Source organism: Schistocerca serialis, chromosome 7, assembly GCF_023864345.2.
Source record: "Schistocerca serialis cubense isolate TAMUIC-IGC-003099 chromosome 7, iqSchSeri2.2, whole genome shotgun sequence".
Classification (NCBI taxonomy): domain Eukaryota; kingdom Metazoa; phylum Arthropoda; class Insecta; order Orthoptera; family Acrididae; genus Schistocerca; species Schistocerca serialis.
Window position 1 is genome coordinate 398,144,876 of NC_064644.1, and position 14,407 is coordinate 398,159,282.

The following is a 14,407-nucleotide window of genomic DNA, read 5'->3' on the forward strand; positions in this document are numbered from 1 at the left end:
ATTCATTTTGGAATATTGTATGTATTTCAGGCAAAGCTAAAGATCTCGTCCTTCACTGAGTAGTAGTGGCACTGCTTACTGTTGGCATGTAAACATTGTTTTATCTTGTTACATTAAGTATTTACTCAGTAGCACAGTAAACGGCCTTGTGTAATTATCAGTATACATTATGGCTGGTAGCCTGTGCTAAAGCAAATGTTTCCTCACTCTACACTATTTGCTCTGCCAGTGTTGCAGAACTAATTAAGGGTGTAGATACAACATACTTATATATTACACACATAATAAGAATTTTAATAATAAATGGAAATCAAATTATTTCTATTGTGCCTGCCCAAATTGTCAAGTTTTCACAGGAACTTTGAAGAGATTTGTTCCTCCCTCCCCTCCCTGCTATAAATCTTTTTGAGGCTTATTGTTTCATTTTGTCAAGATTATTGTTCTGAATTTCCAAATATTTGCAAAGCAGTTTTTATGTATGTGGTGGTTAACTTCTTGACTATTGCTCAGAACTGTAAATGAAATTTTAATTGCCAAATCATCACTAGCTCCTGCTAGGATCGCAAACAAAACATCAGAGAAATGTTGTATGTATTGTTTGAGAACTGTCATCACATTGTGGAGCTATCATGCTGTAATACCTAGTTTTAGTTTCCACTGTGGATTAATGTGCCATAGTTCGTGTGACATTAGATTCCTAAATCATTGTAACCCAACGATATGATTTGCATCTGCACTCATGAGGGCTACTACACTTTTTACATAAGACAGCAGTTAATCATTCAACTTTGTAATTTATGTATTTTCCTGAATACATTTCCAAAAGGGATCCATTTGTTTTATTGCAAGAGGTTCATGAAATGAATCTATGAAACTGCATGATTAGTTTTCAGAACATACTGAAATAACTTGCCTTGGCCATTTCTGATTCTGCAGCTCCCTGTTAAAAATAAATTTGTCAAACTTCTTGTGTTGGCAAGCAAAGACTGGTTTTCAGAGAAATTTTGTCGAACAATTTGGCCAACAAGTTCAACCATTTGCACATGCATTTGTGAAACAATAGTGAAAGTGCACAGAGGTAGGAAGAATATTTGCAGATAAAATTGGAGAAGTTCTGCTGTCTGAGATTTTTGATGGATTTGTGTTTCATAGATAAACTTTGCATGGAATATATTAGTCAGTTGGAACAGTCCTAACTCCATTGCACAGTTTAGATTTATTCTACCGCAAGCATAACTGACACATAGTAAGTTCACCGGTCCCTTAGTAAAACCCTAGATAAGCAGAATATTTCCAGTGATGTGTGAATTCTCTAATAACTTGATTGAGCAGTTAGGGGAGAGGTGGAATGCCCGAGTGAGAATTTACAGTGTCTTTGGATTGATTGTGGAGAGGCGTAAATACTAAAGCTGATTTCATGTCTATTTCTTTGCCTAGATATTTCCCTAGTTGATACAGTTAGATAATTCCCAGTTCACTTAAAAGAATATGATTCAAGATTTCTTTTGGGACAGTTCCCTTGATAAATTTTGTTTAATGTTTGTGTTGATGCTACATGAAAGCATACATCACAATGAAGAACAAATTATTTCTTGTCTCAATAATACTGAGACTTCTACAGTGAATAATTGACTGTGTGTTTATATTTTTTTGTTCCTCCTTGAAGTAACGGACAGTTTGCATGTGCTAATAAGGTGTCAGGTAAATTAACATCTTTCAACTGAAGATATAAGGAAGACTGCTTGTGGTATTACATATAATCTGTGCTTATCCCTAGTGTATCCGTGTTCCTATGTAGCACATTTGATATGTGCTGAAGTTGACTGTAAAAAAAATTTTAGATCTCCTAAGGTGTATCTCCCCACCACCACCACCACCACCACCACCACCACCACCACCACCACCACCACCCACCCACCCAAACTGGCTCTTTTTACGTTGTCAGCCAACTTTTAACTTTTATCCTAACACGTATCCACCAGTGGAACAAGCATCAACTTGGGGCCTACCAGAACACACGCAAAAGTTTTCATTGCTTATTTTTAGTAGAAATTGTACTTCACAGCTTAAAATTCCAGATATTTCTCCTTAAACATATCATACATGTCTTTAAAGTCAGTACCACCATTAGACAGTTGTTTGTTTACAGTGTTACATTTACACTTACATAATGATGATTTTGGCTTCAAACTGCCATTATCAAGTGTTTTAAGTGTTATAAATTGCCTAAGATGGCATACTGTTGTATTAAATTACACTATTAGACACATTGTCTAAGAGTCGATATTCTATATTCCTGGCAGAGCCTTTCATCTTGTCAAGATGGTGTATTCAGTAATGAAAAAAAGCAGTAGGCCCTGCCAGAATTATCAACTCTTAGACATTGTGTCTAATAGTGTATTTTAATATGACAGTATGCCATCTTAGGCAATTTGTAACGCTTAAAGCACTTGATTATGGCACTTTGAATCCAAAATCATGATTGTGTAAGTGTAAATGTAACACTGTAAATAAACAATCTAATGGCGGTACTGAATTTAAAGAAATGTATTATGACTGTGGCCCCGCATTATGAAAAAATTATTAAATGTCATACATGATTTAACATACAGTTATATCTAAAAACAAATATGCTGTAACTTACCAAACGAAAGCGTTGGTATGTTGATAGGAGACAATAAAAAAACACACACACATACACAAATTTCGAGCTTTCGCAACCCAAGGTTGCTTCATCAGGAAAGAGGGAAGGAGAGAGAAAGACGAAAGGATATGGGTTGTAGGGGAGAGGGTAAGGAGTCATTCCAATCCCGGGAGTGCAAAGACTTACCTTAGGGGGGAAAAAAGGACAGGTATACACTCGTGCACATACACACATCCATCCGCACATATACACACAGACAGACATGTGTAAATGCGAAGAGATTGGGCAAAGATGTCAGTTGAGGCGGATGTACAGAGGCAAAGATGTTGAATGACAGGTGAGATACGAGTGGCGGCAACTTGAAATTAGCGGAGGTTGAGGCCTGGTGGGTAACGGGAGGAGATAATATATTGAAGGGCAAGTTCCCATCTCCGGAGGTCTGATAGGTTGGTGTCAGTGGGAAGTATCCAGACAACCCGGACGGTGTAACACTTTGCCAAGATGTGCTGGCCGTGCACCAAGGCATGTTTAGCCACAGGGTAACCCTCATTACCAACAAACACTGTCTACCTGTGTCCGTTCATGTGAATGGACAGTTTGTTGCTGGTCATTCCCACATAGAAAGCTTCACAGTGTAGACATGTCAGTTGGTAAATCACGTGGGTGCTTTCACACATGGCTCTGTCTTTGATAGTGTACAACTTCCGGGTTACAGGACTGGAGTAGGTGGTGGTGGGAGGGTGCATGGAACAGGTCTTACATCGGGGACGGTTACAAGGGTAGGGAAGGTCGTTGGGGATTTCGGAGGTATGAACCAAGAGGTTACGAAGGTTAGGTGGATGGCAGAGAGATACTCTTGGTGGAGTGGGGAGGATTTCATGAAGGATGGATTCCATTTCAGGGCAGGATTTGAGGAAGTCGTATCCCTGCTGGAGAGCCACATTCAGAGTCTGATCCAGTCCCGGAAAGTATCCTGTCACAAATGGGGCACTTTTGAGGTTCTTCTGTGGGAGGTTCTGGGTTTGACAGGATGAGGAAGTGGCTCTGGCTGTTTGCTTCTGTACCAGGTCGGGAGGGTAGTTGCGGGATGTGAAAGATTTTTTTTTCAGGTTCTTGGTGTAATGGTTCAGGGGTTCAGGACTGGAACAGATTCGTTTGCCACGAAGACCTAAGCTGTAGGGAAGTGACAGTTTGATATGGAATGGGTGGCAGCTGTCAAAATGGAGGTACTCTTGCTTGTTGGTGGGTTTGATGTGGACGGATGTGTGTGATTTGTTCGTACCCTTTCGAACTAGTGTGATTCTTTAACAGGAATAGGTGAAATGTTGACTTTTATTGCTTCAGTGTGCCCTGGAATTGCACGTAAGGGCCTCCCTAAACCTCTTTTTATCTGTAGGAAGTTGTCCTTAATGCAGTAGATTACTTGATCTGTACTAACCCCATGTAAGATACAAAATGCTTTCTTCATTGTTGCTTTCTATTTCTGGTTCTTGTAGTAGTAATGAGAATTACAGGATTTTTCTTGATTATGCCTTCTTTTGCATGGCAGCAGGGCTGATAGGTTAAATGAGCTTGTTCATTCTTTGTAGAATTTTAATCCTATGAATTTCATCTTTCGTGTCGTTCAGCTTGGCAGTACAATCCGTCTGCACAAGGACAAATAATTACATTGTGTATTGGGTGGTTATCTTCACCATTTCCAACATTATGTCCAAAAAGCTTGGAGTAAGTTATTTACAGTTAGACCATTTATCTTTAGTTAGTAAGTAAGAGATTAAGTAGAAAGATTACTTGCAACGAACATTACAACTTTGTGGATGTAATTCTTTGTTACTACTGCCTACATATATAGTTCATTTTTATTATGTTACAACACTTACATACATGTGTGTTCCTAATTCCCTTTTTCTTTTTGATACTAACATTGCTATATTATGAAGAATATATGCTTGCACAGGCTTTAAACAACTGGAAAAGCATTATGCAAAAACAAAGGCTTCATGTGATATGTGAAATTCTTGTTACCAATGATGTCGATAACACAACTAGTAGTGAAACACAGTTACGCAGTTCGAAAACCAAAGGAAATATTCACAATCCTCACATGGTCACTATATAGGAGTTTTCTACACATAGTGACATATCTACCCTTCAATTTTCATTTTGTCAAAGAAGATGGAATTGTCAAAGTGTCTAACGGAATTTTAAAATTGATTCAGTTGCAGTTAATCGCAGTTTCCAGTAAAAACATGCATTTTTCAGTTATCTGTGAGTGTATCTCTGCAGACGCCATTCTGTGTTCTCAGATACTCGGGAGCTCGCTGTAAATCGTGGAAATGTCTGTCAATTTTGTAGAGTAATTCTTGTTCATACAGATAAATTAAAGTAAGATTGCGGCCAGCAGTCATCGGTTTCAATATATGTGAGTTTCTTAAACTGTACATACATTATTTTGTCTCATCCCTGTCCAGCATGTACCACTTTGTGGTGGGTAAGGGCTCTTTCTTGAGTTTATTATTGTTATTCTCTTATTTCATGTTTTAAATGAAATCTTAACAAATTTGTTGCATGTTACAGCTGTTGGGGCTGGTACTCCAGCAACTGCCACTACATATGATTATGGATATGGACGAACAGCACAGACAGCATATGACAGCACTAAGACATACTATCAGCAACCTGCTGCAGCTGCCGCAGCAGCAGCTGCCACCTATTCTACTACGGATACACACTATCAGGGTAAGAACAATAAACATTTTGACTTAGATTGCCTTGTCTTCGTTGAGCTTATCTTATTGTGGATGTGTACTGCCTCTTTTATTTTGTCTTTCAAAGATGATAAACATTGAATGGAACTGTTACCAATGTAATAAGTTTATGGAGCAGAAATATGAACAGTAGCAGACTGATAATGATTAGCAGCTGTTGTGTAAAATTATTTTGACAAGTTTCTGTCATCAAGAATTTTTCAGAAAACTAATGGGAAAATGAAAAGACTGTTGGGGTCAAAAAAAGTGCTTGATGTAATTGATGATATTCGACTGAATAAGAACAAGGTGAAGTAGTTTGTGGAAAACAGAATTGTAGTGGCAGCTATGAGACGTAGAAGGCAGTGAATTTGACAAAATTGTGGTGTGGGGGGGGGGGGGGTTATTTTATGCTCCCAAGACTACTTACTGGATATTAATGTTGCTGTACAGCTACTTTGAATTGATCTTACCATTTTAGATACTACAACAAAAAGTGTTGAATAAGGAGTGACAGAATCACTTAATTCAGTAGTTAGAGTAATACTTATGTTTGATGTATTGAGGATGTAAATATAGGTGGTTAAAGTGTACAAGCACACTTCCACCAATGCACTTTTAAGTGCCATATATCATTTGGGTCATAATCTTTCTTTTCTGTATCTGCTACTACGGGAAAACTAGCTAATCTGCTCCACACTAACAAATAGGCATAACTCCTTGTAAGAGGTCGGATTCTGATTGATTGGTACCATATAAATCGCGCACCCCATTTATAGCAAGTGATAAAAGCAAAGCAGTAATACAGCTGGAAAAGCTATCCATTACTATCAGATGTAGTCCATCCAGTGATAAAATTGAGATTGAACAGTATTTTCCAAAATTGGATTTGGTCCTCTTGCTGTTAAATGTCTAAGGGTCATTGTTATAAATTTTGAGGTGTGACAATTTACTGAATTAAATTGAATGTTTAGTTCATCTTTATGTTAAAAATTACAAACTTTCAAAATTTTGGATAAGTTTGGAAATGTAAAAGTGCAAGAACAGGTGAGAATGAATAACTGATCATCTGTACCTTAATTGAGGTACCTTCCTAACTGTGTATTGGTGAGGTCCCAAAAATGTATTGTTGCATTCTGATTAATTGGAGTCATTGATTTCATCAGTTGTTTAAACCTGGTCCAAAACCTTTCTGATAATGTGTGTTTAAATAGAGCTGATTCCAATTTTTGCAGCATCGAAGCCAGCTTTCAGCACGAGCACCTACACAGCAACAACAAGGCAGGTGACTCAAACAACACCTAAGGCAGCATCCTACAGTACTGCTTATACCACACAAGGCACCCAGGGTGCTAGTTACACTTCAGGTTACACAGCAGCTGCTGCACAGACAACAAACACCACAAAGGGTAAGAACTGTCTCGATGGAACTAATACTTCTGTTATACTTAGTGTATTCACCAGGCATCAGAGTTATGTGGTGTAGACTTTGATTCATCGACTGCATAATGTTTTCAGTCTTGAGTTCTCATTACTGTGAGCCCACATTTTTAAGTTTATTTAATATTAAAAGTGTTGCTAGTTGACTACTTTAGAACCTTATTAGCTATAATGACACACATTAAGTTTGTGAGTAGCATTGATAACATTCAGATGTTGTTCACTTTGGATGATAAAGTAGATATATATATGTAAACGTATTTTTGGTATAACTTTCAGCAACTGGCAACACAACATACTCTGGTTATGATGCTGCCCTGTACAGTGCTGCTACTATGTATGTAGCTCAGCAAGCACAAACAGGTTCGGCAGCTGCAGGCACTGCAACAGGTGCCACAGCAGCAGTAGCCACAAATACAGGTGTTGCAAAACCTGCAGGCACCTGGCAGGGTTATAAGAAGCCAGTGCCTGGAGGTGTCAAGACAATGAAGCTCAAGCAGCCACCAAAGCCCCAGCAGCTGCATTATTGTGATGTCTGTAAGATCAGCTGTGCTGGTCCACAGGTGAGTTGCAGAAGGGGTTGCTCCTTTTGTCACTACATTCAGTTAAAACTAAACGTATTTGAGTAAACACTGCCTTACCTTATTTATTCATTTTTTCTTTTTATTGTAAATACGTTTGTATAAGTTTGGGGTTTAATAAAATTTGCCAGTGGCTTTGGTGGCTGAAATGAAAAATGTAATATAACATTAGTTCATTGAAATACTAATATACTTGTAATTTTCATTGAACTAATTTAAAGTTTAATTTGTAAGGTAATGGTATAACTAAATCTGAAATGTACTAAAAACAATCTTGATCATGTTGAGCACCACAGTTCACACTGATATTAACAAAAACCACCTCAGCTGTATTTTACACATACATTGTCTTCAGGCCAGTTTCTTTGTTGAACAGCCTCAGGTTGCAGAGTTTTGCTGAAGCAGGGGTAGTAAACCCTTTTTATCTACTGCCCACTTTTGTATCTCTGTTATTAGAATTTTCAAACCATTCACTGGTTCCATGGTAATGGTGATTTGACCAGGTTAACTACCTCTGTACTAAAGCAATGACACAGATGGCCTGGTTGTCATATGAAATGATCTAGACAGAATGCAAAAACACCGATCATAAACATTCCACCAGGTGGTCAGCAGAATGTTTATGATCACTGTTTTTGAATTTACTCTTACATTCCATACAACAATCTGTCATGACTTAGCTTAGCACAACTTGCAACCAGAAGATCTTAAATGAAACTACTCATAACACAACAAAGTGTAATAATACAGCTGTGGTGGCATTTGTTAATCATTAACATAATAAAAACATTGAGCTAAAGGTGTATGTGGAAAAATGTCTTGCTGCTGTGTTCTTTAAACCGCCATGAAATCACTTCAGCAATTAACTTTCTCGTATATGCTTTTTTTCCTTCTAGTGAAGTAACTGTGTCAAGTTTCAGAAAATTATTTGGTCACATCACAATGATTTTAGTGACAGTTGAAATGCAATTTTGTTATTTCATTTAGTTGCAGAAATAAGTTTTAAAATGAATGTAGAAAATTGCCTGCTGTAATTTGTACAAAGAAGCATTTATATTTGTCTTTTTTTGGCTGCGTGTTTTGCTCTCCTCCAAATGTTGGTTGAAGTACCTCATTCCTGTTGTTTGGCAGCTCAGCATAATTTCTTCATGCTATTCAATCTGCCTCCACATACATTCATCTAGGTCCACCCCTGTTATTTCTTTTTATAGTAAGCAACATTGCCTTGTGCAAACATTTTGATCTTTCTGGTGTTTTAATTTTATCTATTCCATTGCAGGGGTAAGAAAATGTCTTCCACTGCTTAAATGGTCTCTTCACAAAAGTTGGAAACTTTGTAATGCAGCACATACACTGCTGTACAGAATTATACTTACATGTTAATGTGCATATTCATCATTCTGTTAGCACATTTGTGTTTCATTGTGTATAGTTCGCAAATTTCATTTACTGCATTTATAGTTTATTTGGCCTGGTATCCATATAACCTCTGTTGAAATTTTTTCAGTAATTGATGATTTGTTTCTCCAAAGAATGTACAAAACTCTTGTAATTAACTCATTTCTTCCCTGTTTGATGTACATGCAATGCAGTTTCAGTAATTTTTTCCATTAAGTGTTGTGAAATACCCAGTGATACCCACCCGATCATTTCTGAATATATTATCTTCTGCTGGATAAGAATATATTAGCGATTACATTTTTAAATACATCTGGCAGCAGCTGCTCTGACTACGAAATTGTTAGAAAATGCAGTGTGTGATACAGGGAGCCTATCTTTAACCAGCCACAAATAATAATTTTATGGGTGGTTTCATTCAAGAATTAGTTTACTAACACACAGTCCTATTGTCTGCTTTTTTTACAATTGCCTCCGTTCTATATCAGAATATATAGGATGTCCCCAAAATGTTGGGACAAACGTTTAGGTGTTTTGGATGTTTCATGGAACAAACTGAGGGTAGGAACTTTTCTGGAAATGTCCTCCAATGACACTACAGGGCATTGAAGTTACAGGCTCCAGTGTCTGCCACTAGGCCACCCCCTTTGGCAGTAAATGTGAGTTTTTCTTGGATAATGATAGAAGCTGAAGAAATGAATTAATATTTGTCCTGGGGCCGGGACCTGAACCTGGGCCTCTTTCTTACTAGATGATGTGCTGGCCATTTTGCCATTGTAGGAGTATAGCTGACTCAGCTGCATGGACTACTATAGCCCAGTGCCCTCCTTAACACAAACTTCAGTTCACACCTTCAGCCCAAGAAGAGGAAAATGGACTGAAAGTGTGAATTGAAGTGTGTGTTCAGGAGGGCACTGGACAAGGGTTGTCCATGCAGTTGTGCTAGCTTTACCACTACAGTGGCCTAATGGCTAGCACATCTGCCTAATAAATAATAAGCAGGCGACCTGCCTTAAAAGTCCTGGTCATGGCACAAATTTTGTTTCTTCACCTTCTATCATCAGTGAAGATAAATTTCTGATCCTCCTGTCTCAAGCAAAATTCAATGCCATCAGATGTGACTTACATGCTGACAGACGACAAGCAGAATGTTTCACTGTTTGTTATTCAGTTGAACAACTGATTACCACGATTACCAATGGAGAAGATAAAAAGCTAGCTAGTGCATAGAAAGGACTTGTCCAATGAATGCGATGTTCCATTGCCTTCGTGGATTATGGTTTCAGGCAGTGATATCATTTTGCAGTTTTTGTACTGGAACCCTCTAAAACCCGTAAGTTTTTCAATATATAGGACAAAAGTACCTTAAATTGTAATCCACCAAGCCAAGGAAGCATCCCATTCATAGGAGACACAAGGCCTGTCCATGCAGCAGCTGGCTCCGTAGTCTCTACTGGTGATCATGGCAATAAATTGGAATAACTTGATAATAAAAAACATTGCCAGATGTTCCACCTATGGTCTGTCGGCATAGTCACATTTGCTGCCAAAGGGGTGGTATGGCCACAGGTGCTGCACCTATAACTTCAACACTCTGTAATGTCGTTCAGGGACGTTTTTGGACATGCTCTATGGTCCATCACTTTTGGCACATCATCTGCAAAATAGAATAAAATATTGTGGTGCCGGACGTGGGTTGAACCGTCGACTCGCATTTGGGAGGACAACGGTTCAATCCCGCGGCCGGCCATCCTGATTTAGGTTTTCTGTGATTTCCCTAAATTACTGCAGGCAAATGCCGGGATGGTTCCTTTGAAAGGGCACGGCCGACTTCCTTCCTGTCGTTCCCTAATCCGATGAGACTGATGACCTCGATGTCTGGTCTTCTTCCCCAAAGAACCCAACCCCTATTGTGGTGCCAAATTTTGGTTATTTTGAAGGCATTATCTCAACTGTGCATTCAGTTTTTTTAGCCTGCTATATCTAGAGTATTCTTTGAGCCTAAGAAGCTGGTTTCAAACCCGTGCCTACTTATGGGTGAAATGTCTTACAAAAAGTTTAATGAATTACTGAAATTTATTTTACAACATTAAGACACTGACGGCATATTTTTACACCATTGTGGAAGGGATTTATTTAAAACTCAGTTCCTCTCCAGTTTTATTCTTTTAATTAGCTCACTCTTGCAAAGTTTTGTGACTGGACCTAATTGTCATAAACGTTCATATTTTTATCGTGCTAAAAGCTTAAGCCAGTGGTAGTAAATAAAGCTTAGATCAAAACTTAGCTTGACAGAAGAGACCTAGATTTTTATTATTATTATTATTTTTATTTTTTATTTTTATTTTTTTTCATACCGCAATGCTTTGCCGATGACAATTTCAGTTTGTGCAAAATTCATTTGAGAAAAACATTTAAGTGTTTACAGCCAGTTGACATTTCTCATATTGAGAAGATGAAAGTGTTGACTAGTAAAGTTTGGCCAGAATCTTTGCCTCATATATATAGACAAGGATTTGATCATAAGCAACAAATGTCTCATAATGAACAAGAATCAATATACAGAAGCAGTTGATACTTGCTACACAGTGAACACTTAAATAGCATCTCTTGGCTGGCTTTTGGAACTAGGTATGGATTAGCAAAAGGGATTCAATGCAATGGATTGCGTAAGATGGAAAGTTCAGAAAGCCCAAGATTCTATCATCAATGTTGCAGCAGCAGCAGCACTGATTGGGAACACCTTGTGAAGCAATACCAGAAATGAGAGGATATGGACATTTTAAAATGCAGAACACAAAGCAGTTGTTTGGGCAAGACTGTTACTAAAGAGCTAGCTCAGGCCCGATCTCCAGCAGTATTAAATGCAACCACAGTTCAAAACACCCACCACTTAAAACAGCCACATTAAGTTTCCACATTACACAAGCTTTTGAAAGATGCAAGGTCTCCAGTCTTAGTGCTGTGTTGCATTATGCGGTGTGTGTGTCACGCATACAGTTCAATTGCGCGCACTTTAAACATGGCATCAGAGCATTGAGTACACCGGTGCGTCGTTGTGTTCGTGCATTGTTTTACTTTGCAAACATGCTCTTATGCGCATTATCTTCCCAAGTTGGGACTCACTGGATGATGTGCATTATCAGTAACTGAAAATTGGGGTCATTGTTGGTATTTGTATGTAGAAAATAAAGCTGTTTCAGTCAGTCTATAATGAAACAGTTCATCTGAATAAAATTTGCTGTGAAATGTTGTAATATTATCACCAGTGTGGTGGGGGGGGGGGGGGCAGTGTTGTACATACTTGTTCAGTATTTCAGATATACTATCTAACTTGTCAAGAGGGATGCACTGAGTTTAAAAAGACTTCTCATTAAAGTGGAGGAATCTGATAGGCAGCGAATTCTCCAAGTTCATCACAATCATTTGATTTTGTGTGATTTGCTGATGAAAACAGCATTGATTCCCCAAAAAGAAGTAGGGGCTGATGAGTCGTCTGGTTTTTCAGGATGTTCTAAGCTAGGCCTGGCCAACATTTGCACTCACACTCTGTGAGCTTCCTGCACAGTGCATTTTTGCGAGCAGGTGTGTGAGGTGGCTATACACAAAGTGCTGCATGTGTGGGGATAATTAGAAAGTCGTGTTTGCAACACAGTGCAACTACTTCCAAGAGGTGGTAACTGCAGCACGTGTTGATAAACAGAATATTTTGATATTAGAATATGTAATACATCTAGTCCTATGGCTCGTGATAGTCAGGCATGGAGTTAGGTCTATTAAAATCTGTGAAACATGAATGTTGGTGTAGCTTCATAAATTTCATAACACAAGGGGAAAAGGATTTGCACATATGCAGCATACCAAATAAAATAACTTGGTGGCTTGTCTGTGTAGTCAAGGATATTGCTCTTGGGGCAGTATTTATAGAAGTTTTGTAATAACTTCCTGGGTTGAACAAGCAGGCTGTTGTGCTGTGTATGTCTATCAGATCAAGTTTTAAGTAATGAGATAAATTAGCAACAGAAAGAGAGAATGAGCTGACAAAGAGAAAATGACATCCTGAATTTTTTTGCAATGTCTTGGAATGTCTTTGAGAACTCATGAAGTACAGGAAAAATTCAGTCATTAACAAGAAGCTATTTCCATAGGACTTTTGTTTGATAGGGTCAGTTTGTCTACAATATCTGTTACTGAATGATTCTCCTCTTGCATTTTAATAATGAATTCAAATAATTGGTTACATCAGCAACAAGATTTTGTCACCAATCTATCTACCAGTGACCCAGTTCTTCCATAATGGCCTCATTCAGTTTGGCCAACATTCACTGTTAGTCAAAAGACAAGTGCATCATACTGTCTTCCTGGCTGAGTTGTAATAATAATCCAATGAGAGTTTTTCCAGCTTTTAATAGTGCGATAGATTAAGTGCTTTGCATGGCCTTTTAAATTATACGAAAAATAGGTAATTACCATTTGGCATGGAACGATGTGGGGCACCATAGTATTCCTAATACGCAATGAAAATCTTATTTATCGCAAGCAGTTTTGTAAGCAAACTAGGTGAATACTCCAGTGGTGTCCGGCTACACCCTGTATTTTCCTCCTCCTCCTCACCCCTGTCTCTCTCCCATCTGCATTCAGAGCACTTGGAAGGGGGGTAGCAAGAGTGCTTGTGGAGTGCTGTTTGGCCAGGCCTGTTCTAAGCAGACCTTCTTACAGGTGATTGAGAGGTAGTGACATTCCATTCTGTTCCGTCTCTAGCTGCCGTTTTCACTGTTGCAACAGTTGACTACTGGGGCTGTTGTGGAAAAATTGAGATGGGGAGACATCTACTGATGCTAATTTTCTAAGTCATGCTATCTTAATCAGTGCCTGCACCTGAATCTGATACGTCACTTTCTGATAAAATACTTGAATGCTCCAGAATAAGCATAATTAAAGTTTGAAAATGCTAGTTGCCAGCAAAAAACAGCAACAGTCAAAAAACAACTAATAAGTTATGCAGCATATGCCAGTGTTGCAATCTTCTCAACAATGTATATATCATTTGGTGCAGTGATTGCTGATCAAAGCAAAATGCAATACAATGACCTTTGTAATTGTAAGAACAGCTGTTATTATTATTCTAAAAAGGAGGTAAACAAGTATATTTCATAAAATTATGAAAAAGATCAATTAAATTGCAGTATACTATTGCCAGCAGTAGAATAAATGCGAAAAAAGCACAGAACGATGGAAAGATGCTAAAAACTGAATTAATCATTTGTGGAAATGTGTCATATTATACCTTTCAATGTTTTAAGTTGATTAGGAATATTTTGTGATGCACCAAAAGTAGTTTGTTTTGCAACCTGCATAAGTTATCTATTATGATTTACATATTTTTATGAAGTATTCACATTGAACAAGATGTCTCAATATCTGCAGTTTCTAATGCATTGGTATTCTCCACAGAATGACTTAATGGGAGACCATACTGTCCCAGTTGGGTTGTATCATAACAATTGGCTGCTGTATATTTACAATGTATATTTTTCTTCCTGTTTTTATTTTGTTTGAAATTAAATGATTGTGGTTTGTGTTTATGCATGAACATA

At 38.0% G+C, this 14,407-nt stretch overlaps 1 protein-coding gene across 2 annotated transcripts in view; it reads left to right on the forward strand.

Moving 5' to 3' along the window:
• The window catches only part of LOC126412038 (zinc finger RNA-binding protein), a 43,220-nt gene that overhangs the window by 14,750 nt on the left and 14,063 nt on the right, over positions 1-14,407 (forward strand). For both annotated transcript variants that reach the window (XM_050081413.1, XM_050081414.1), the window contains exons 3-5: positions 5,222-5,383; positions 6,627-6,800; positions 7,111-7,394. In XM_050081413.1, the coding sequence (XP_049937370.1) occupies positions 5,222-5,383; positions 6,627-6,800; positions 7,111-7,394 (620 nt within the window). The remainder of the gene's footprint in view (positions 1-5,221; positions 5,384-6,626; positions 6,801-7,110; positions 7,395-14,407) is intronic.